Source organism: Syngnathus typhle, linkage group LG8 (genome assembly GCF_033458585.1).
Source record: "Syngnathus typhle isolate RoL2023-S1 ecotype Sweden linkage group LG8, RoL_Styp_1.0, whole genome shotgun sequence".
NCBI lineage: Eukaryota > Metazoa > Chordata > Actinopteri > Syngnathiformes > Syngnathidae > Syngnathus > Syngnathus typhle.
Window position 1 is genome coordinate 8,095,639 of NC_083745.1, and position 23,992 is coordinate 8,119,630.

General features: G+C 41.9%; 1 protein-coding gene across 1 annotated transcript in view; it reads left to right on the forward strand.

Moving 5' to 3' along the window:
• Positions 1-222: 222 nt before the first annotated feature.
• The window catches only part of unc5b (unc-5 netrin receptor B), a 39,372-nt gene continuing 15,602 nt past the window's right edge, over positions 223-23,992 (forward strand). The window contains exon 1 of the mRNA XM_061285885.1: positions 223-810. Within this exon, the coding sequence (XP_061141869.1) occupies positions 720-810 (91 nt within the window). The 5' untranslated portion in view covers positions 223-719. The remainder of the gene's footprint in view (positions 811-23,992) is intronic.

Genomic DNA, 23,992 nt, shown 5'->3' on the forward strand with positions numbered 1-23,992 from the left:
AGTGGATCCAGAGAGGATCCGGGTTTTCTCTCTCTCGCTCCTCTGCAATCTATTTCCTTGTCTTCTGCTCTGAACTTCCATTCACTTGTTCAGTCAGTCATCAGTGCGATGAAGAGGACGGCGAGGAGGAGGAGGAGGTTGCAACGTGATTGGCCAGGGGGAGGCTGCTAGTCAGGCTGCGCTGGTCCTTGGGTCTTCTTGTTTACACCTGGTGGACCGGAAACAAGTCTAGAGAGCCTCCAGCAGACTCGGACGTCCAGTCTGCGTTGAGCAGGGCTTTCTGACAGCACCTTGCCGGACCGCGTAATCTTGCATTTCTTTTCCTTTTTTTTTTTTTTTATGTTAAAACGATTTTTTGTTTTGTTTTGTCTTGGACACTGGCTGCATCCATTTCTTGCTCAGTCGCGTCCAAACTTTTGAGCGACTTTCTTCAAGGGGTCTTTTAGTGGCTGTCAAATCACAGCTGAAGATGAAAGCTGCTGGGAATGTTGGCATCTTGCATTGATATCCCCATTTTTTGTCCCAAGTTTGATACTGGAGGAAAAGTACGCTGTTGCGGGTTTATTATAACAGTAAGCGGATTCGTTTATTGTCGCTTCATGGTGGAATTGGACTGTGTTTGATATTTTTCAACATCACTTTTCTGGACAAGAGACACTTGGTGTGGTGAAACCACCCGTGAGCGCACCCACGGACGCTTCGCAGCAGTGTAGCTGGAAATGATGCTCTCTTTTTGGGTAGAGCGTGGACAAGCTTACGGTCCGATTGTGCTTTTGCTCCTGGTCGGGGGATATGTCGTGTGTGATACTGGTAAGTCGCAAAATCACATAAGGGCTCCACTTGCACGCTATGACGCATGGACGCGTTTGCGCACCGCACTGTGCTTTTTATTCTAAGCGCAAATAAAGTTAAACACTGTAACGGAATAACCCGCGTTCCAAGATTCCTTTTTGAGCGTAGTTGTATATGATGTACTCAGAAACATTGTACTTTATATATACGCGTTATTTATTTTTTTCTACCTAGAGCATAATAATAACAAACTTTCCCAGAGTAAATTAATCGAGGTGCGCTGTTGAGCAACTGCGTTGTTTTGTTATTCATTTTCATTGTCGCCCATTAAGAAAAAAAACACCCCATGAGCTGGTTAAGTAGCTTTTAATTCACTCACCTAGTCGTACGTCATTAGAGCTGCATTAGTTAAAGTGAATGTTGTAGGTTTTGGAGCTCACATGTTTCCACCTAATTGGCGCAAAGGTCACCGTGGGTGAGCTAATGGGACTTGGACACTGAGGTGACAATGGCCGTCACTTAGTCCACTTTATAGTAGACTGGGTGTTCCTTTTTTTTGTTACCTTGAAATACAAGATAGATTGACACGGGTTGCATTAGGTTCTGCTTACAGTAACTTACTGCTGAGCTTAAGATCAGGGGATGCTTTGAGAATAATTGTCAATTTTTGTCTATGTGAAGCCCTTTGAGACTGCTTGTGATTTAGGGCTATACAAATAAACTTGACTTGACTAGTAACAAAAAAGGGCAATCATGTGTGTAGAAAAGTTACCAAACGACCACTGCAGTCAATGCAAAAGTTTCCTTTTTTTTTTCAGGACACACTGTCTTTCTAGGTCTGTGGTTATTTCCCCGAGTAACCCCTCCCTGTAACGCACAGTACACACGTGAATGTATTATATCCTGAACAGGCGGAGCAGAAAAGCAGCTTATGTTTATTAAAATTGTAGACTGTTCAGTAAAGCTTGCATGAGAAATGGTGATATTAACTGTGTGGAATATTGCAGTGAGGTCCTATAAGGGGAGGAAAGCTAGCAGGAGGGGGCATGGAGGGCAATAGCTCTTTTTGTGGCTAAGACAAGGCGAGCCTTAGATATATTTAGTGAAATGCACAATGGGACACATTTGTGTATATTACTCCTTTCCCTCTTGCGTCGCTCTCTGGCTGGATGTGCTCACATTACTGCAATAAGCTCTCAGTGTTGACATACTCATGAATTACCGACAACACTTATCTGGAGTAAGTTGTATGTATGTGGCATCATTATTGTTGGCTTCATTGGATTTACTGAGCTGGTATGTGGGAGGCGTGTTATGTACAATGTTTGCAACACATCACTATTAAATGTGGAGATAGACCTGAGAGTGGGGGTGGGAGGAATGCCAGCAGACTAGTCCGGACTGGGAGGTCAAGACAGAGGTAGAGAAAAGCCAAGCATATCAAAGTAGCAGTTGACTATTGAAAATTAAAGTGCGTAACATGTCTGACACTCCCTTCAAGGTCTGTGTGAATACTGTTGTTAAGTGTGGTGATATTCATTATTTCAAAGAACAATGTAGCAAGAGTGAAGAGGCTAACAGTGAAGAAAGTGATAGACAATTTTGAAAATGCTTCAAATTTTATACTTGGAATGTGCTTTGGATTTGGTGATTGAGACTTACAGAATTGCAAATAATAAAACACATTCAATATTGACAGTATATCTGTGTTTAAATGCAACACAAGCAAAATCGATACTGCACTTCAATTTTTTTATTTGACTCTGGGGTACGTCGAATTTGCTTCAGAGGAAAATCACGATAAGTCCGACAATTTGAACGTGTATGTGAAACAGTATACTGATGGAAGTGTTGACTCTAACAGGTGACAGAGGACTTTGGTGACCAAAGTAAGACAAAAATGTCTTTGGGCCGAGCTTAAACCAGAATGGTTTGTCTGGCTGGTCGTGTCAGCATGCGAGACACGGGCATGTTCTGTCCCGAAGCAATGCATTAGTTTTATGGCCATCAGGCGGCAGTGGATGGGATCGCTGGCCAGCCACTGGCCTCTCTGCTGTATTATTCATATGTGCAAAGTGGTCTTTGTTAATATTTAAAAATGTGCTTATGATGCTCACATTGTGGACAGCAAAGGAGAAAAAAAGTGGGAGGGTAACAGCTGCTTAGCTCTCATCGGCGTAACTGACCTGGGGGGCTACAGGGGTTTGTGAAGGATTTTAGGGTAGCGAAAGGCTTTTAAAGACAAGATGAAAGAGTGGCTCTTCTAACAAGTGTGCCAATTGCACCCAGAGGATGTGAGCATGCTACAATAGAACTCCAAGGTGGAAGACAATCCATTTCAGGAAGCTGGTCTACTTCCAATATGCTCACATTTGGAATGTATTTATCCCACAGGAAATCATGAAAATAAAAAATGATCACTGCCAGGGTCTGTTGCCACTATAAAACCTTTATTAACTGTACAAGCAAGGTTTTCATTTTTTACTATCTGCCACACAAGTGTAAAAAGTAAAATGTTGAAAAACAAAACAAACAAAAAAAAAACCCACACACAATACCTTTGGTGACAATTGGCTACGTACTGTCTCTAGCAGCCAGCCACTTGGGTTACAATAGTGTCTTCAGATACGAGTGCCTGGATTTTTTTCGGAAATATGAGCAGTCATTTATACTACAATATGTTTATTTCTCGAGTTACGAGTGTGCTTCAGATTTCCACACTAAATAGCTCACAATATCTAGCCACTATCAATGCACATCGGTTTCCTTGCAGTGGCAGGATCGTATCAGTTGGTGGCAGTAATGCGTCATTAGGCTGGTTTGCCAACTGCCTATACACCCAAAAGAACAACAAAAGGTCAATCGATAAAGTACAGTTGTGGTCATAATATTTGTTTGCAGATTATATGGAGAACAAATATTATGACGATAGTATGTAAGTGCACTTTTCGTACAAATATTGAAATTGATTTGAGTGTTCTGCAATGTGAACATGGTCACGGAATGAATCAACCATGACGACAGTTTACCATTCTGTACATTTTATTTTTCCATCTCTGACATATCATTCCTAAATCATGTTTTTTAAATTGTATGACTTATAGAGGATTTTAATATGCGGGGTTCCATCAAATTTAATCTGAGAGGCCATCCAGCGGAAAGGGCAGAACCACCAGCAGATAGAAAAGGGATGAATATATGAGAGACACAAAGATAGATTGATATTTCAGGGCTTGGCTTTTAAATATCCTTCATAAGAGAAGACGAAAATTCCATAGCAGTGCCATTCAAGCATCATTAAACCTCTGGCACAGACTGAAGAATGGGACTGTGATGAAGAGGAGAAGATGAAAAAGAACAGAAGCAGAAGTTTAGACTGAAGAAGGTTAGAATCAGTTGGATGGGGGGGGTCAAGCATACTGTAGAGCAGAAAGTGAAAAAGACATATTCACAAATCCCCTAAGGAGATGTTTTTATTAAGGCTCTTATCGATGGAAAGAGCTCACAGTATAAGAGTAGACATGTTTAATGCTTTGCCAATATTGTGCATGTTAGGCCGGACCATAAATCTGCGGCAAATAGCGAGGGCTCTGTAGAAGGAGCAAAAGAGCGAGGTAAATGGAGTAGGAAGCTGACAATGAAGAATTGAAAGAAGAGTGAGCTGAAAACGGGCAAAGAGCTGGACTGGCTGGACATGAATATCGGTCATTATTTCCTTCCATGAAACATTTACATCCATTTAGATTGGTAACTATTTTTCCTTACTCAATTAAAACACGGATGTAGAGGAATTTCTGTCAAAGTATCTTGAATGTTTTAATTTAACTCAAGTCGTTTGATTTTTCAATTGCAGAAATATTTTTGATGTGAGTGAGTAATTATCTTAAGGAATTTATAGATTTTTTTTTAATAAAATTTGTGGAAAGAGGAGAGTTGAGTGGATGAATGTTTGGGGGAAGTTTTGGTGGCAGATGGGAGCCGAGTTGCTGCTGGGCCGGCGTGACGGGATTCCCCCTCGCCCCTCTATCGTTGCCTGTGGGGGGGGAGATGGGTGGGGCAGGCGGGGAAATGGGAAGAAAACCTCCGTGGGGTTCCATTGTACTTTGGATGAATAGAAGACTCCGTAGGACTTTTCATGCCCCTTTGTGTGGGGTGAAGGGGGTGGCAGGAGAACACACACACACATGATTCTTAATGATGCGTATTGCATAACCCACAAAATCTGACCCCACCTGCATGCCTAAACAAAACAATATTCTCTTGCTGGTTAAAATGCAAGTCATGATTTTAATATGTAATAGGCAGCCTCTTTTGAAGAAGTCCAAATTGCATATATTAATGTGGGATACCTGCTGGTGCATCAGGATGAGTGCAGGAATTTTCATTTGAGAAGTCAGCAGCACTCAGTGCATCGTGACCAATAGGATAAGGATTCACTACAGGGGGCCGTGCCTGATCCTGAGCAACCCTCGTCGTAGAGATGGACTCACACACACACACACACACGGCCTCATTGAGATCCATAGATCAGAGACACTGTCAGCGCTTGATTGGCTGGTCCTGCGGTCTTGCACTCGGCATGTGTCCTCGCCCGAGAAGTTCTTTCAGGCCATGCAGATTTCTCCTTATCTTCTTAGCCAATGCTTTTTTGTCTTCTCAAAGCAGTTGGAGCCAAGTTCACTCTGAGCTTAGACCAAAGTCAATCTGTTAATGCTCGTGTTTGTGCCTGTTTGTATGCGAGTGTGTCTGGAGCATCGGCTTAACCGGAGGAAAACTCTGCTTAAAGCATGTTAATAAGATACTGCAGTAGGATAGCAAATGTGCTGCATAAGAAACGCAGATGGGATTCACACAAGCATGCTGATGGTTTTTTTTTTTAACGCCCATCTTTTGAATCTAACATTCAAAGCTACATTTCACAACCTCCACGTTAATAAATTACCTCCTCACATCGCCATTTCCTCTTCCTCTTCCTTCCCACTGTCATTAAATGTATTTATAGCTTTATAGTCCCACATATAACAATCTCTGTCATCCATATCAGTGTCACACCATCATTTCTTCTAGCGAGTCAGCCCTCTCTCTGCGTTTGGGAATTGCTCTTTAAAAAGCACCATGAAAAATCCCATTTCTGCGAGTCTTAACGCTTATTAGGGTGCCAGCTGCCCTCAGGGTGCCGCTGAATGTCTATGTTGGTGGCGGGGGGGTTGCCATGGGTCGGTAAGACATGGATGTTAGGGTTAGAGCTTTGTCATGTGTGGAAGTGGATGTGGGCGACACCCCCCCGTGAGGTGGGAAGGGGCTTCTATCACACTGAGCAGCTGGTGTGTCCAAAGTAGTGGAATGACACGCGGACCTCCCCGGAGTGATGGCCACACTGAGCATATGCGTGCATATCTTCAGCTGAGAGGACATAAATGATTCTCCCCTTTGAGTCAGTTCCCTCTAATGCTTCCCATCGCTTTGTGTTTATAAATCAAGGCAAATGCTACTTAACGTTTTGTGAGTGGGTGTCCCTGATTGGCAACATGTCACCAGTACGCTGAGGTGATATCTAATGTTGTGATTAAGGTGAAGTTAAAGCACCGTGTTGCTCCATTGCTCAGTGTGACTGTCAATAACAAAGCATTGATTGGCCACTTATTCAGAGGTCACAAAGATGCAATTAAAGCTCAGATTTTGTCAGAGGTCATTTTAAAGCGTCACACCTCCACATCGTGGGCTGGATATATGTACTGTCTGAATATGCTTTGGCGTCCCCCCCCCTCCCCCCAAAGGCACAAACTGTCACTTTGGTCTGTCATCTTATGTTTCTTGGAGCGCCACTGGTGAAAGTAAGTAAATAAAAACAAGCTCTGCTCATCCTTCCCCTGCATCATCACTTCTAGGACTTAAATTCTTATACTTCTCCGAGTTATTTTTTTTTTTTTACTGTGAGCTTCTAGAAACACACTCATCTTTCCTCGAATGTAGGTCTTAATCACAAGCTGACAGGCTCGTCTTGGCTTGATGTGTGTTGGCTTCATGAGCGTTTGCAATGACTGCACGCTGACGGGACGCCGGCCATATTTCGTAGGAATTACTCCCTTTTCCACATTAGGTTAGAGCCGGGTCACAATCCCAATCTCAATCAGATAGCGACACACGCACATTTTTCTTGCTTTATCAAGCTCGCCGATGACTCAGGAGGCCACCTTGTTTAGCCACCTGCTTCATCCTTCGTGCCAGGTGATCACGGTGCACGCTACAAACATCCACCCGATTGATGACCTCGGGATTGTTTTAAAATAAGCGCCTCGTTTGCAGGACAAAGTCTGGCCTGATGTGGCAGATGTATGTGCATGTAATTAAGGTTAGATTTAAGTGTGCATCAAACGTGTGTGTGTGTGTGTGTGTGTGTGTGTGTGTGTGTGTGTGTGCGTGTGTTTGTTTATGTGTGTTTTCCAAGCTTCTTACCTGCTCCTGACCAGATGGGCTCAGCAGCTAACCTCACACTCACCTCCCTCCGCCACTCTGCTTAGATTAGCTCGTGAGCTGAGCTAAGGTATCCAGGCATTATGACCGATAAATCAGAAGGGACCTCGCTCCCCTGAGTACTAAAACACAGTCAACTTTTTTTTTGATAGGAAATCTTAAAAATAACTGTTACTGAATGTGTTTCATATAGCTGATTGGGTTGCACACTCAACGTGCATTTAATGGGGATTATGAAAGCAGATGGACAGCCATGCTGACTGGCGAGGGTTCATTAACTTTGTGTGTTTCTGCTCTGATGACTGCTTCTGTTGAGAGTCGCTAAGGTGTGTGCGTGTGGCAAATAGAGATTGCACATATTACTAATGACTATACCACTGATGTTTATAAATCAGGCATGAATACGGTCTTATTACTGCTTGATTGGATCCTCGGTGGCCATTATCACTTTTTCCCCCCACCTTTTCATTGTAAAGGCATTAAACGGTAGTCACGAGTCAAAGTTCAGCTTTACAGTATAAAGGGAGTGAGGTGAGGTGGGAGGATTACGCTCGGAAGGCCATGGGAAAAGCATCACTGAAGACTTATGATTGAACAAGATGCAATATGTTCGGCAGAGGACCGTTTCGAGTCCTGTGATGCGGGAGATGAATAGGTATAGTTATAGTGGGTCATTAAACACTGAGCAATGCCCGTCTATGGATTCAACCTTCACGCTGTAGCCAACAGCAGCTCTCCTCTTCCATGACTTAATAAATGCAACATGGATTTGTGCAGGGACAGACATACCTGTGGCGAGCCAGACAGACGGACTGGCAGATTCCTTGGCAGATGGGTCGTTTGTAGGCTTCTCCCTGGAGGCCTTTGTACCACAGTTGGACAGGCGAACACAGTGTCCTGCAGGGTTGGCAGCAAAGGCATCTGCAGTAAAACCAGAGGGGAACAAAGATGAAAGGGAATATAGAGTTTCAACGATAATTTGTTTTCTATCAGGAAATTTTATCGACACATAGCTGGCTTCTTTTGTCCCGCTAAAGTTACAGCATCGGTGATGATAAGCCATTTTTCGATGTGGCTCAGGAACCTCCTGGGTTTCTTGGCAGCATCACAGTGACAGTGAGACTCCAGGAAGGTTTTTCTTTTTTTTTTTTTTAAATTTCCCCTCGACTCAGATGCCACACAGGAACTTAGATGTTCAAAGGCTCCAGGATGCTACCTCACCCTGCCAATAAAAAGTCCATCAAATAGAATACAACCTCCATTAACCACCGCATGCTATTTTATATTTATATTTTATACTTTGTTCAGGTCTGTCTGAAAAGTTACAGGACAGATGAATTTAAAATCCATATTACGGGCTTTTCCCTCTGAAATATGTTTCTCTGACACATCTCATCCACTACCGGAAGGATTCTTCTACAGCTCAGGGGTGTCAAACTTATTTCTGTCGCGGGCCGCATCGTAGTCATAGTTTTCTTTGGAGGGCTATTAAGACTGTCAACCCAAATACATGTGTGAACATCTCATATTATATACAGTATATGCTACAAACTGACAAATAACTCGTTTTCAAATTAGACTCGTAAAACCTGTTCAAATACTTGAAAAAGATGATTTTTAAAAGTGAAGACAGTTTGCAATTTTAGTAATGACACATGAATTTGATGCACAGGTATGTCTTGGCGGGCCACATAAAATGATGTGGCGGGCCGTATCTGGCCCCCGGGCCTGAGTTCGATACTCGTTATTTAGCTGAACAAAAGCCTTTGTGGACATCTTCAGGGGTGGAGTTCAACTTCTTGTGGTTGTCATGTTGTACTGACATACCATAATGTCATTTTCCGCTCACACGTCAGGTGTATGGATACCTATAAATGTGCACACAGCTGAGTGAGTTTAAGTATTGACATGCTGCATCCCTATTTGTAAGCGATGGTCACTGTGTGTAAATCTCTGGGCTTAAAACTCTCAGCGGTGAGACGACAATCACGCGGCGTTTTACACATCTTGAGGCAAACAGCAGGAAAGACAGTAAATAGACGTAAACAAAAGACGGAGGAGCTTTATTAAGTTCTCACAGACACTTGCCAACCCTTTTGTCCTTCTATTGTCTTTCTCTACTTCTCTTTCAGGAAAAAAAAATAGTCTGTGTTTCTTGTCTTTTATCTTTCTCTGTGAAAAAGGACAGGAATGAATGTCTTCTGTAGCGTGTAATTACACTGAGACATCCTGGATGAGGGCGCCTGTCTCCACAAACAAAATAGCTAACTTCTCTAAATGCCTCTCGATAGGCTAAGATCTGAGGAAGGAAAAATAAAGAGAGACATTTCTTCCCGCAGGCCTCTTGTCTTTACCTGCCACTTATGGCGGCCTAACAAGTACAATTGCAAGTTTATTTAGTTCATTAGCGGCGCTGACACTAACATATGCATGGCTTGGATCCAGCCCTGTGGGAAAGAAATACAAAGCGCCACCATTAATTTTAGGCATGGACTCATAATTATGACACATTTAAAGGCCGGCGTTCCAGTCTTGCCCAGGAGTCATGTCGCTGAATGATCATGGAAGGGCAGATTTTTATGGCCTTACACTGGTATTGGCTCAACCTCTAATTGCCCCGTAGCACATTTGCATTCTGGGAAGGTAATAATGGGGCTCTTTGGAGGCACTTTAAATGAGAACGCCATAGCACTCTGACTTATTTAGTTGTGCTCTCAGTAGTGCTGATGCTTCCAGATGGCTTTTTTTTTTTAGAGTAATATGGCCATTTTGTGAGCATGATCATATACATACATAACACTTCAGAAACTGTGAACTTATTAGCAGTGTAGCTGATCTCTTATCAGCCATTTGCGGATTGTAATATTTGAACGCAGCTAATGTTATCCTTTCAAAGTGAGCGGGAACTGAAATAAAGTGAGTTAAGATGACCTGCTTATGGAGTAACAGGCTGTGAAGTTTTTTTTACGCTCTTCTTTTGAGATAATTTACAAAGGTCCTCCGGTGAGGTCAAGCAGCTTGTTGTCAGAGAGCTGGAATCGACCTGAATGTGTTGAACGTGCCTCTTTTTTTTCTTGTGTAAATCCGCCCCTATTCTTTGCGACTTATCTGTTTCTCTGAACTCACTGGGAGATGAAGTGAGGCCAGCTCAAACAGACTTTGCCTCGGACAATGGAGCAGGTTCTTCTATTACACTTAGCTGATGCTGCTGAATAGACTGTGAATAGACATGAAGTGGTGCAGCCATGCATGCCGTACAATGGCTGACTCAGCAGAAAGGCAGTCGGTGACCTCAAGGTCTCCTCGGGCCTTGTCCGTGCTGATCCCTGAACCCTGACCACACAACGTCAGCACCAGCAAAGCCGCAACTACTGAATCAATCAAACCGTGCAAATTGTAATTGTTTAACAGGGTTCTACATTTTAGCTTGAAGCAGCAAATAGTTGAAAAGTCTCAATTGTGTTCAGTCCTGTGCTAAAGTCTTTACATATTTGCTGCACATGACAAATTTCATTTCAATTAAGGGCTATTGTCAACTGTAATCTACTAAAAAACTCACTGTGGCTTTTAGCAGAGCCGAAAAACAAGAAGCACCATCTTCACTAATAATCAAACCCAAATGGCGCAATATAGCGTGTGCATACACACTGTGGCTCTCTTCTGTATTTAGATTGGCAGCCCATCCCTATTTGTGTTTATTCTGGGGATTATTCTGACCTAATCTCTTTAGAGCATAATTCAGATTAGATTTTGTGTTGTTATTATTATTACTATGTCCACTCTCTAAAGTCCGGCTGGGAAATCCTGGCTGCCTTCGTGCTCCTGTGTTTTGAAAATTGATTAAAACTGTTGACCAATGCCCTAGATAGCACAGGCTTTGAAGCATGGATGGAAAAAAAAATACAAGCAAAGACAAATGCTACTGTATTTTTGAAAAACACATACTCTGGAAACTGAGGCAGACGTTTGGCACCGTACCATTCAGTGCGCAAATGCCGCTTGTTCCTTCTTCAGTATTGATTGAACATCAAAAATGTAGTCACGAATGTTCAAGAGAATGCTGAAATATAAGATAGGCTTCCATCGACCAGCGATCCAGAGACTTATTTCTTATTGTAAAGTTGAAACCTGACACGGCAGATTGATTTTTTTCCACATCACAAAAGCGCTGAGAGAAACTGTTTTGAAAAGAGCTGGTAGGTAGTAAAAAATAAAAAACTTTGATGAGCTCTCTGACAGTCATGTTCATTAGAGGCCAATCAGATTGGCAAACATGATACACAACTTTCTCTCCATTGAAACCAGTCTTCTGTTTTCCAGTCTTGTTTTAATGAAGGCATTTGATACAACTCTGAGCAAAGTGTTGCTATGACAGCAACCATTCCACAGGGTCTATTATCAAAATCATGTTTTAACCTCATCTATCTTTGCTTCTGTCTATATGAGCTCAAAGGTACCTCAGTTTTGCCCGTGTGAGCGGGAATAAGGAATAAGATAGGGAATGATGAAAGGTCAATCTATTTAGAAATGGTAAACTCCCTTCCCAAATGGAAAACATACACAAATTCCCTTATTCCCAAAGACATGTGACCTGCACTTTACATCCTTCTAGCGCTTCCCTTTACTTGCTTGTTTTTCTCAATTAAGATGAATTATAGTAGTGCATGGGGGGACAGGGACAAGGAGAGCTTATTGTGATATTACCCTGAGGCGTTCCGTCTATGAGTTGGTGAGAGAAACAGAGTGCGCTGTGGATATTTTGGTCTCAGTGCTTCACACCCCGTGGATTCTTAATGGACCACATGATATGCAACTTTAGCCAGGGCCTGTGCAAGTGGGAGGGAAGATGGAAAGTGGAAGAGCGGGCAAGGATTGGAATTATTGCTCATGTGTGGTCATGGAGGAGATTAAGGGCGTTAGATTGGGGAGATGTCTTCCTTTGTTTGTGCTCGCCGTTGGGGACCTAAAGGAAGAGCATGCTGCAGTGTACTTTTCATTACTTTGTACTCCTCAAGAGGCCCCAGGTGTGTGTGTGTGTTGTGTGTGTGCTTTGCGCTCTTCTTCATCACACTTTCAGTGTACACTGGTTAGCTTCAGCTCTTCTCTCCATTTACAAGTCTTCCTGTCGATTTTTCCTTTCATTTTATTTGCCCCGCTGATTGTGTTCATTGTCTCGGCGGCCATCAAAATGATTGGAGACTATACAATACGTAGTGCATATTAATGTTCTAGTCATTTCATTCCACGCTGAATAATATTTAATGAGGAGAAATCGCAGAGGCGACTATGCTTGATAAATAACTCGAGGCTATTGTTGTTTGACATGGAGAAAATTCTTTTTGATGGTGCCCCGTTGTGCAAATAAGAGTCACAAACAGCTTTGGTCATGTCGTAGGCTTCGACACTTGTCGGTGCTTGTTTCATTGAAGTGTGAAAGGCTTTATGATGTTGAACAGTGAAAGGTTGTGGTGTTAACGCAACATAGCAAATCCTAACCCACAAATTGGCACTAGGCAATATGCTTTTTCAATTATTTTCCTCGATTATGAGTTTGCCGTGGCAAAGCTAAATGTGTGTTCTGGATGGAATTAACTTGCTTCACTGATCTGAGCCGTTTTGGTTCATGAATATTTGTGCAGATTTTCATTTGGTTGACACACATTGATCCTTCACCAGAGACATTTCAGGTGAACATACACCAATAGAGTAAAACTCATAATTTTAAAATAATGAGAGAGACAAATTACTTTCGTAAGAATGATTGCACCGATAAGAAAATAGTAAAAGTACTATGCTAAGACAATGCTTGTGAAATTAGACATTATCCATTTCCGAGCATCTCAGCTTTGGAAACCATTTTTCCTCATTAGAAGTCATAGGAATAAAAAATAATATGCTCCAGGGTTAAACAGTCACCATCATAAATCTTACCCCTTTAAGTATCCCTTTAACATTCTTAACATTCGTGTAGCATCATGCGTGAAGTGAAGTTTTACGCAATTTGAAAGGCTTGTTGACTGTTTCTGGACAAGAAATAGCGCACCATAAATCAATAATCTGTAGTAAATACCCAATAGGTTACAAAATAACTTGTGATTATTCGCAGTGTTTGCTCAAATTACGACACTGCACTCAAATGGTCAAATTATGTTGGTTGAGCACATAGTCTACATTAATTTATGTGCAACTGGCAACCAACTTGCCGCTCACCCAAAGTCAGCCGGGCTGGGCTCCAGATCAATTGTGACCCAATTGAGGACAAATGATATCGGAAATAGACAGATGCATGAATTGGAATGGCTTATTTAGCGTCTGTCCATTTATAAACAAATGGCTTTAACTTAAATAACTTTCCCTGTGTTACTTTTTTAATTGCATGTCGTAATCAGTTTCGCAGTTTCCTAACTCGATTTATACAAACGTTAAACAATTAGCATTTTATTTTCATGTTTACTGCCGCTCGTTCCAACCGCTGGAAACAATTATAATGTAATGTCTTCTTAAATGATAAAACGAAATGTGTTTCTCATTCATACACAGTGTAATCTTTAGACTGACTGATAAATCCAACATAGAAAAATAAATTAGACCAAATCAGCTCCTATATGTTGTATGATAATGCCCTTTGAGTTTATTTTTAGCTCAGTCGTCCAACTCCCAACCTGTCATACCTTTTATCCATCAGACTTTATTAGTCATCCGAGGACTGGATTAAGCAGTTGCTGCCAGCTTCCACTTTATTAGACTTCAGGAAAGTTTGTGCAATTTTATTTGTTACTCTAGCCCAGTTTTGTGTTTGCAAGCCTGCTTCGATGAGTTCATTTATCTACTCTCTAAGCAGAACTCTTTCTTTTGCTTTTCATCTCTAAGTAATCAATAGTGCTTCTATGAAAGCAGGCCGTCTTGCCTCCTGTGGCTCCTCTGGCTCATGTTCCCTTTTTGCTCCCTGTCTTTATCAATTTCTGTCTCGCTCCCTCATTCTTTTCCACTTGTCGCTTGTACTCTCACTTTATCTTTGTCTCTCCCCTCCCTCCCTCCCTTCCTCTCTACCTGTCTTCTTTCCTTCCCTGCCTCATGCTCTGTCTTCCTCCCTCACTACCCATTTGATGAATGACTTTGCCCATCTGGACCAAGCCCTGCATGGCGGTTACGCTATTAGGCAATGTGCGCCAATGATTAAAAATAGATCAGAATACTGAGTGAGAAATTAGTCAGGACATTCTGCCTCTTGAGTATCCTTGCGCCCTCCTACTCAAACGCTGATGGTATTGGCTGATGTACACTAGCGTGCACGGCGAACAAGTACCTCTTCCAAAGGCAATTCGTTATGCAATCGCAAATTTAAAAGACTATTTTATGCACAATTTCCATCCTTTTTCCAAATTATCTTCATTAGGGCCATGGGTAAACTGGACCCTCTTCCAGCTGACTTTGGGCGAGAGGCAGTGTACACTCTGGACTGGTCTTCATAATCAGTTTTAATAATGGAAAGGGTCATGGGATTGATTAAAATCTCAAGGCAACAATGTATGTGGAGTGTTATGTTTTATGTAATTAAACTCATATGCTGTATGGTTAATTTTAAACCCCCAAAAAATACTAATTCATTGTACAATATGATTAATAAACACCTGCGCAATTTGAATCAAGAATAAAGCTTCTTTAATCCAGAAAGTACCTTGGTGACTTTTTTTTTTGGTAAGTAGACTCTTCAGAGTATTTATCTGACACCTTTTTGTGATGTAATTAGTTTAGGAAAAAAGCAAACAATTTCTCTCAGTGTGTAACAGCTGAAGTGGAAAGTTGGCAACACAAAGGTCGCACTTCTATGCTGTGTGTGAGTGTGTGTGACCATCCATGAGTGGAGATTGCCTGCGGACCTCTTCGCTAGGTGCTGTCTCATGTTGAGCGGTGTGTTTGAGAGGCTTGTCGAGGTAAAGCTCCTGTCAGCCCCTGGCCTGAGGGTGTGTACTGATGAAAGTCCTCTTCATCATCCTAATGGCTTACACAAACCTCTTCGCCAGCGTTGAGTGGGACAAGCAGAGAGGGAGTCAGTACCAAGAAAAAAAAAATCACTATTGAAAATAATGTGCTGCGTAAACAACACAAAACGGTGCTGTTGGGAGACACTGACCTCCTGACCAGGGCTGAGTATAGTTTGTAAGAGGTTTGGTGGTCCATTCAAATAATTACATTTTCAGATTGCTAGTATTCACCACTGTATGATGAATGGGAAGTATGCATTATGCCGCCCAGTACAGACCTTGTAGTAGACTCGAAATGATTTATATTGGTCTCGCTTTTTTATAACACATTCCGACTTCTAGCTGATATAGACAAAAGCTTTTTGCTCTTATTTGAGTTTTTATTTTGATGCATCTGTTTTAATCTGGGTTCTCCGTGGCCATCATTCCGGTCGGTCTCGTCATAGTTGTCCTAATATGGAATTCGGTTTAAGTTTTTTTTTTTCCTTTCCCCTCTTGTCTACAGATCAAGGACACGTTCTTGGGCTGCAAGGCAGAGCAGCAAAGAATGTCAGTCAGGAGCCAAAGTCTCATGAATGATTGACGCATGAGTGCTGACTCATCACACTGGTGGACAGAAATAATGTCTTTAAAGTGACACATAACAAGATTTTAAATTTGGAAAGAATAATGGATCATTTTAGTTCGGGACACATTTTCGAGGTTGGCTTTTGAGAAATTCTTACATGAAAAGCAGATTAATAAATTTTCCCCTGTAACCCAGCAGCCACACACATATTCACTGAGACTATTGGGTAACACGTCTTGGGATTTCTCCGACGCAATGGGGCGTAATCAAGGAGCAGAGTGACGCAAACGCTACAATGTTATTCCTCACTTTTGCACATATTGCTCTAGCACCTCTCCGTAGTATTCGTCCGCACGTGTATGTTGTGAGGGTCGTCACACACATTGCACGTCCATCCGCCGTCAATCCGGCTCATCTGCTCATCTGTTCATTAGCATGACAGAGAAGCTCCCCTGCCAAAACAGTTAGTCACAAGAATCAAGCCCTGTCACAACACATTACAGCAGCAGGCTTCGCCGATAGAACCAGATACTGTGGCAACCATAGCCACACACACACGCTCACTCAGAGTTATCAAGAGTTGCATTTGAACTGCACCCTGGGAGTATTTCCGTGTCTCTCTCCATTTCCTTCTCCTTCGCTCTTTGCACCAACATAGCTTCCCTCTTTCCTGGCGCAACTACCCACTTACACTCTTGTATTTGCTCCCTCATCGTTCCCATTTCCTCGTTCTTTTGTTCAACTTCTTTCCTTGACTACCTTGCCTCTATTTCTGTCTGCCTCAGTCTTTGCTCACAGTCTTTGCAAATGGAGACCTTTCATTTTTAATCCATCTGGTTTTTCCTGTGACGAATCACTGTCTCTCACCAAACCCCGAAATGTTCCTCTCTCTTAATTATCACCTGATCGAAGTGTCTGATTTCATTTGTACGGAGTCAGGAGACTTCCTGTCTCTTGGACAGGCGGGGTTGTCGAATCCAATAATAAAAAACATACATGTTGTGACAACTTCTGCCAAACCTGTTTGCAATCACACTTGCTGCATCTTGCATCCGCATTTTCCAAGTGTCTGTGACACTATGTACAGCGCCTACACATTTCCCGTCTATCACGGTCACAGTGCCATCTTCAACTAACCAGAAAGTTCTAATTAGGACAGGAACCACTATCCTCTATGCCTGTTCATCCTCTATTGGCATATTTGGACAAAGCCACTTTATTTTCATAAGAATGTGTTTTTCGTCTGAATGACAACAAGAGTCTGATTTGAAAGATTGAGCAATTTAATCTGAGTGTAGAATAAATGCTGTTATGACTCAAATGTCTAAGACTGAGATATAAAAGACTGCTTTTCTTGTTGTATCTATGACGGGAAAGCTTTGTATTTCAAGTCAAGTATGTTGAGTGCTAAGGACAAGCTCAAAATATGCTAATGAGAAATTAGCTTTGTAGACTTTGCCTCTATAAATCCTTCCCAAAACTGTTTCCATAAAGTTGGAAGTTCAAAATTGCCCAAATTGTCATGTTGGATAAGAGTAAAAAAAAATCAGGGTGAACTAAAAGGTCATGCTTGAATCTTGATTGAGTCATTTTTGGGGGGTTGGAAGAATATTGTAATTTGAGTAAGTCGATGCAATCCTGAAAAGCACACAACCTGTCTCCTTGTTGTCCCACACTCAATTGATGTCAGTGAATAAATGAAAGAGGAGCAGGACCTCTAACGGTTGGTTGTTTGCAACAATTTCAGATGTCAGAGTAAGGAATGTATAATTTACCATTCCGTGTGTCTCCAATCTGACTGGAATCCCCGATTGGGCTGGACTGACTGGCTTTGACAAGGTGTATAAAATGTGAGGTCATGTGTAGAGGTCCGCCCGTCTTTTGTGCGAGCAGCGCCGAGAGACGCCAAAGCGGGGTTAGAAATAGTACAACATTACCTGGAAGGCAAAAGCTGTCAACAAGGAGTAGTCACAAGGACCGGTTGGCATTTGTCAAAACACAAGCAAACAAAGCAAGTCTGATGCCTTAAGTAGGGTTTATCAAGTTTGGCAGATAAGTTGCATAATATCTCACAAGTTTGATCTCCTACTGTGCATGAACATTGAATAAGGAGAAGGGCGAGTGATGATTTTTTTTGATTTTGTGAGACAAAGTGATGAGGCAGGTGACTTTACGACAAAGTCTGTGATGAGTACAGAGGGACATTGGGTGAGTGTTGGAGGGGGTGGGTGTAGAGTGTGCGTAATTACAGGGGCCCAGAGAGGAGAGGCCTATAATCAGCTCGCCCTCAGGAAGGAATGCAGCTCATCTTCTCATGTAATTACTCCCATTAAAATGGCCCCAACTTCCAGTGGACTGCTCACCTTTTCACAATGTTTACATGCACACACACATATTCAACATACACACATCCACAAACACATACTGATAGTCCCCAACCAACTCCTGCAAGCAAAGCAAAAACAACAACAACAACAACAACAACAACAAAAAGTGTGCGGACTATAGTTAATATCTGCATAGACTGCAAGCCTCTAGAGAACAGGGCTGGCTCCAGGGTGAATACCAACCATGGCAACCAGCCACACTGTGTAGATTTGCGTAACGCTCATCAGGCAGCTGCACAGCGGTGGGGCAGACAAGCAGTGGCGCCTTATACAAAACACTTACTGTACTGTTATGACTAGACACGCACACGCGCACATGCACGGGCGGGCGGGCACATCTAATGTAGTAGTTTGACCTCCAAGTGCGACATTGCTCTGTAATTTCAAGAGGATAATAGGAAAACAACATTGTCTCACCCGCCGTGCCTCCTCCTCCCTCCCTCCCTGCTTCTCCCTCTGCACCTTTGATAGTGATTGATTGTGCTACTTGTCTACTCCCGTGTTCCCATGCAGCGGGAGGACTCTGGGGCACACACACAAACGGCACAGGGACACTTTTTGATGGGCTATGATTAATGAGCTCCGCGGGGGTGGCGCCCTCTAGCTGCGATGGAATACTTTTCCAGCCCAAACGGGACCCGCCCCCCGTCTGTTCGGTCTACTCTACGGCACTGGTAGCACCAGTGGCTTGGCTGCTACAACACAACCGCAAATCCTCTTAGCGCTCCCAATCTCGCAGTCACACTTACCCACACACTTTAAAAAAACGCACTCACACAGCCGCACTTTCAGTAGGCTGTCCCTTGTGTTCCACTCAGGGATAAATATAAACCAGTCAGTACAGTATAAGAAATCAATTCTCATCACGGTGGCACTACTACTTGTGGAATCTATTTATAAGCAATAGTAATAGCTCTAATTTGGGTATGAACATAGGCCAAAATAATGTATTTGTCTTTAATTTGAATATTTCAGTGTCATCAAAAGTTTTTATTTGAGATGGTTTAATTATTGGAGCAAAAATTTTCTCGGTATAGGACTCTCAACCACAAGATGGCCATGGACTGTCCCTGGTGGAAGAAAGCCATACTGAGAATCCAGTCCAACCCAGCGGCGCCTGGAACACGGACTTTAAACCGATGATGATGCAGTTAACGGATCTTTAAATGGGCTCTCGATTGTTTCATGTCTGTACTTTGTGTGTGTTAGGTTGGTTGTTGCCATGTCATCAAGCCTGGTCTGTCCCACTCCCACCACACAGGCATGCTGGACGGACAAGTGAAGCGTTTCTGTCGCTTTGCATTTCCATCATCTGCTCAGTCTCCCTCCACTGCCAATCTGCTTTCAAGCTCCTCATCACCTTTCTCTCTCTCTCTGTCTCTCTGTCTCTCTGTCTCTCTGTCTCTCTCTCAGCACACACATGCAAAACTTTCACAAGTTTTCACTTGAATATATTATTTTGGAGGTTATTTGATCATGTACGTACGTTCATGGTTAGTTATCAGGAGTTTGTCAAGCCAATTGAGGCAGAGGAATGTTAATTCTAAATTGATATTGGTTATTTAGCCAGGAAAATAATGGAACCTGTAGCAAACCAGGTAGGAAGGATTCCATATTTATCTCCCTTAATCATGCTAATAAATTAGAGGTATTTTATTTCTATAGAAGAGGGCAGCATGTGGTGTCGTTTTTTCACTTGTTAACTAACATAATCATAAGTTAAAATATTCAGAATAGAGAAAAAATGTGTTTAAGAAAAACTTCATTTGTCTAAAAACATTAAGACTGCTCAATCGTGCTGATAACCATTACGCTTCCTTGCCTATATCAGTATCATATAATGGAAGCATAAAAACTAAACATTGTAATAAGACACTAAATTCTATCTGCATACATTTCCTGTAAGTGTTTTTGTAAAAGCATGACCCACCAGAGTTTTATGCAATTATTAATGTTTACAAGTTCCCATAGTAAGGTTTATTGGGTTTAAACTGTCACTTTAATAAATTCCTGCAAATAAGCTTATTACAAATTTTCATTAAAATGTTTATCTTCATGAAGTGTTGCAGTAGTATAGGCAGAAAAGACGATATTTAATTTTAATGTATAGGCAGAAAAGACGATATTTAATTTTAATGTGCCTGTGTCTGGTTGGACTCCTCGTGGGGAGTGTCAGAGCCATGTGGTGCTCATGGTGGTGACAGTATCAAAATATCCAAACAATAGATTCACAAGGCCATCATCAAAGCCTTGGGGGTCTTTGAGTGTTAGATCTCCGCACTCTTAGCGGGATGTCAAATTCTGCTCCCTGACGCCTGCTGTCTGGGGAACAGCAATGAATTGTGGATTTGTTTACAAATGAAGTCACTATTAAAAGATGACTTGTGTGTTTCTGTACTTGTAATTGCTTCTGCAAATGTGTGTGTGTTTGTGGGACTGGGGGGGGGTTGGCTTAGTCAGATGGGCTAACTGTATGAATCTTCACACTTGGTCAGCCCTTGTTGCTGTGAGAAGTGATGCTGTGTACAACCTGTACTCAGGTCACCATACACTGATATACACATTTTCCATCAACGTTTCATCTAAAAAAAAAAAACATACCCCTATTTTTAATTGTTTACATTTCTTCTACCGGCCGCCCGTGGACTGTTTAGACCAGGGGTGCCAAACTCATTGGCCGCATTGTAGTCATAGCTTCTTTTGAAGGGCCTTTATGACTGTCAACCCAAATAAATGTATGAGCACCTCATATTATATCCAGTAAAAGCTACAAAACAAACTGACAAATAACTCGTTTTCAAATCAGACGAGTAAAAACTGGTCAAATATTTTAAAAAAAAGATATTATTAAAAGTGAAGACAATTTGCAATTCTAGTAATGACACATGAATTTGATGCACAATTTGTCTTCGCGGGCCACATAAAATGATGTGGCGTCCCGTATCTGGCCCCCGGGCCTTGAGTTTGACACCTGTGGTTTAGACTGATAATGATGGAGTTAGTTGACCCATAAATCACCCAGTTTAGCTGCTCTTGCCATGAATGAAATGATAAACCCTGGTCTTAAACACAATTCCTGAAAAGTAGGACGCGCATTTGTATCGACCTGAATTATTTGGTACTGGTTGATAGGAACAGAGCTTTTGGCTTTCTGTTCACAAAGTTTGTTGTGCTCAGTAAGTCACTTGTACTTCATAGCTGTGGGCTAATGTACTGGGTGCTTACTGAAGCCATTTGAATCCAGCAGGCAGGACTAAATAGAAGGGGAAAAGCATTTTTATGTCAGACACCCAGCTGAAGTGGAAGAAGAAGAAATGCTATTGCTTTTGTTTGTTGTCCTGGCAGGACACCTGAAATATGCTGCACAAGGGAAACCTACATGCGCTTTATTGTGATATCTTCCTGTAGTTTAACAACTACAGTTTTCACATTTGAGCACAGTGTGGAATATATTAAAGACGAGTACATTTTCAATCATCACTGGAGTTCTCATGCTGAGTTTTGGAAAAATATATGATTGTAAATCTTTGAAGCTTGAAGCATTGTAACACGCTGGGTTATGACAGCCAGCAACTGGTTCTTCATAGCCTCATCCTCTCTCCATTCTACTTGTGGGCTAGTGCCACTTAACCTGACTTGGGTCAAGCCTTCTCGTATTCCCTGCATGTCATTTTGGTCCAGACCCTCAGTGTTGCCTTGTTGTGTGGCCACGCTCCATTACTGTCACATAGATTACACGGCATTGAGGCTCCAACACTGCCACACACACACTCACACACTTTTACGGCACACATTTTCATCAAATGGGACGCATTTGGAACGGAAAACCAGGATTTCCCATTTGTTACTATAAAAGCTGTGTGACAATAAAAATGGAACATAGATTAAATGTCTTTGGATTAGCCGCATAGCCGACATATATATTTGAAAATAATAAATAAGATAATAAATATAAATACAAAACGGTATCAAACTGAAAAGAATTGTCCACCTTGACATGCTCCTATATACAAGAAAAGTTGGACAGCAACTGCATAAACACAGATTCACATTTTGCGTGTATTTGTTGAAAAGACTATGTTGAACCCTGTACTTTCCGTCTGTTGTCTGCCATTAGAGCAATAGAAGTCTTGTTGTGGCGCACTGCAAGGAGTTGTTGTCTCCGAGACTCGTCCTATCTGCACAAATTGCCGGCTGCTGAGCCCTGATGGATGTTTGCACACTGGCCCAAAAACACAGATTCCACTTAAAACCACTGAGGTCCATTATCGCCGAAAGAGAAAGAAGCTGTCTTTTGCTCTCTTACCTCCATCTGAAAAAATTTTGAATTCAAGTTTGCTGGCCCCAGAACACATCTACCTACACACACATAATTTACCCAAATTTGCATGTCTTCACTTATTATTTTCCAAGTGAACCACCATCTCGCTCAATTGGGCTGTCTCTAGTCAAAAAATCTCCCTTAACCCGCTGTCCCTTAAGAGTGACAGGCTGTGGTTTTTTTCCAGTTGATGTTTGAACACTGAACAATCAATGCTGGGCAAAGAGAAAGAGCGTGGGTGAAGGGTGGGGAGGAGGCAACACAATTGGTTATTGACAGCGAATTCAAAGTCTGAAAGGCTGAAGGCGACATTCTAGCAAGAGGACGGAGAGAGAGAACCAACAAAGAGAGGGCGTGAGAGAAGCACCATGACAATTGTTGTGCATGTTCAGATGTGTTAACGTTTCGGTTCACGCTTGTGTGCATCAGCAAGTGTAGCTACTTAAGGTCTTATATCTACATTTTTATCAAAGTTATGCACAGTATTGATGTGACATGTAGAGTTGTTGTATCACAATATGATAAAGTTGTTTTTAGCTGATCGGAGGTTGATGTGTTCAGACTTGTTCATTTGCTAACATTATATGAATTGTATAACCTCAGAAGCATTGGTATCTGAGTTTTATTTATTTATTTATTTATTTATTATTTTTATTTATTTATTTATTTGCTTGCTTTCTGGCGTATTTATTTATTAGTTAATTGTTTGTTTGTTTGCTTGCTTATTTATTTATTTATTTGCTTTTTTTATTATTATTTATTTTGCTGACCTGGAGCCATAGCCTACATCTTATTTTTCTGTCATGCATCACTAGTCCGTCCCTCATTTAGACATTTTTCTCACCCCATGCATGCCACAAGGAGAATGGTTGCACCCTGATAGTTTTTAAGAGCCAGGTATCATTTTTGTTGAGCATGTTTGAATGTGTGGGTAACTGGTATGTCTTTATAGTGCGAATTCAATTTCTTTGTGAAAAGGGAGCCCATGACACCAGCTGCCCATTAATGGTGTTTTTGTGCAAGAAGGTCCAAGTCATCAACTTAAGTATTACCTGTGGGTTCCGTTTGCACTTACAGGTTATGAAAGAAAAATTGCCCGTACAGACTCCTTCCGTAGACATTCATGGATAACTTGAGATGACTGACTAATGGGTGACTTTAGGTTACAAGAGAACACTTCACCTATTCTGCCACCATTCATTAGACTCGGCCTGATCTTGGCTTAAGAGCCTTCCAGATTCTCACTCCTCCTTGCCATCGCTTTCTGTGTTCCGCTTTGCTTTGCTCTAATGTCTGAGCAAAAAGTCTGTCAAGGGGGAAAGTGGGCTAGAGGGTGGTTGCTTGAGAACTCCTTGTGTTCCTAAAAATAGAAGATTGTAACACTAAGTAGATTCTCTTGTTCCAGGGTTGTGGAATAAGTCATCATGTTGGGCTTGATACATTTATAACACCCTCAAAATGTACC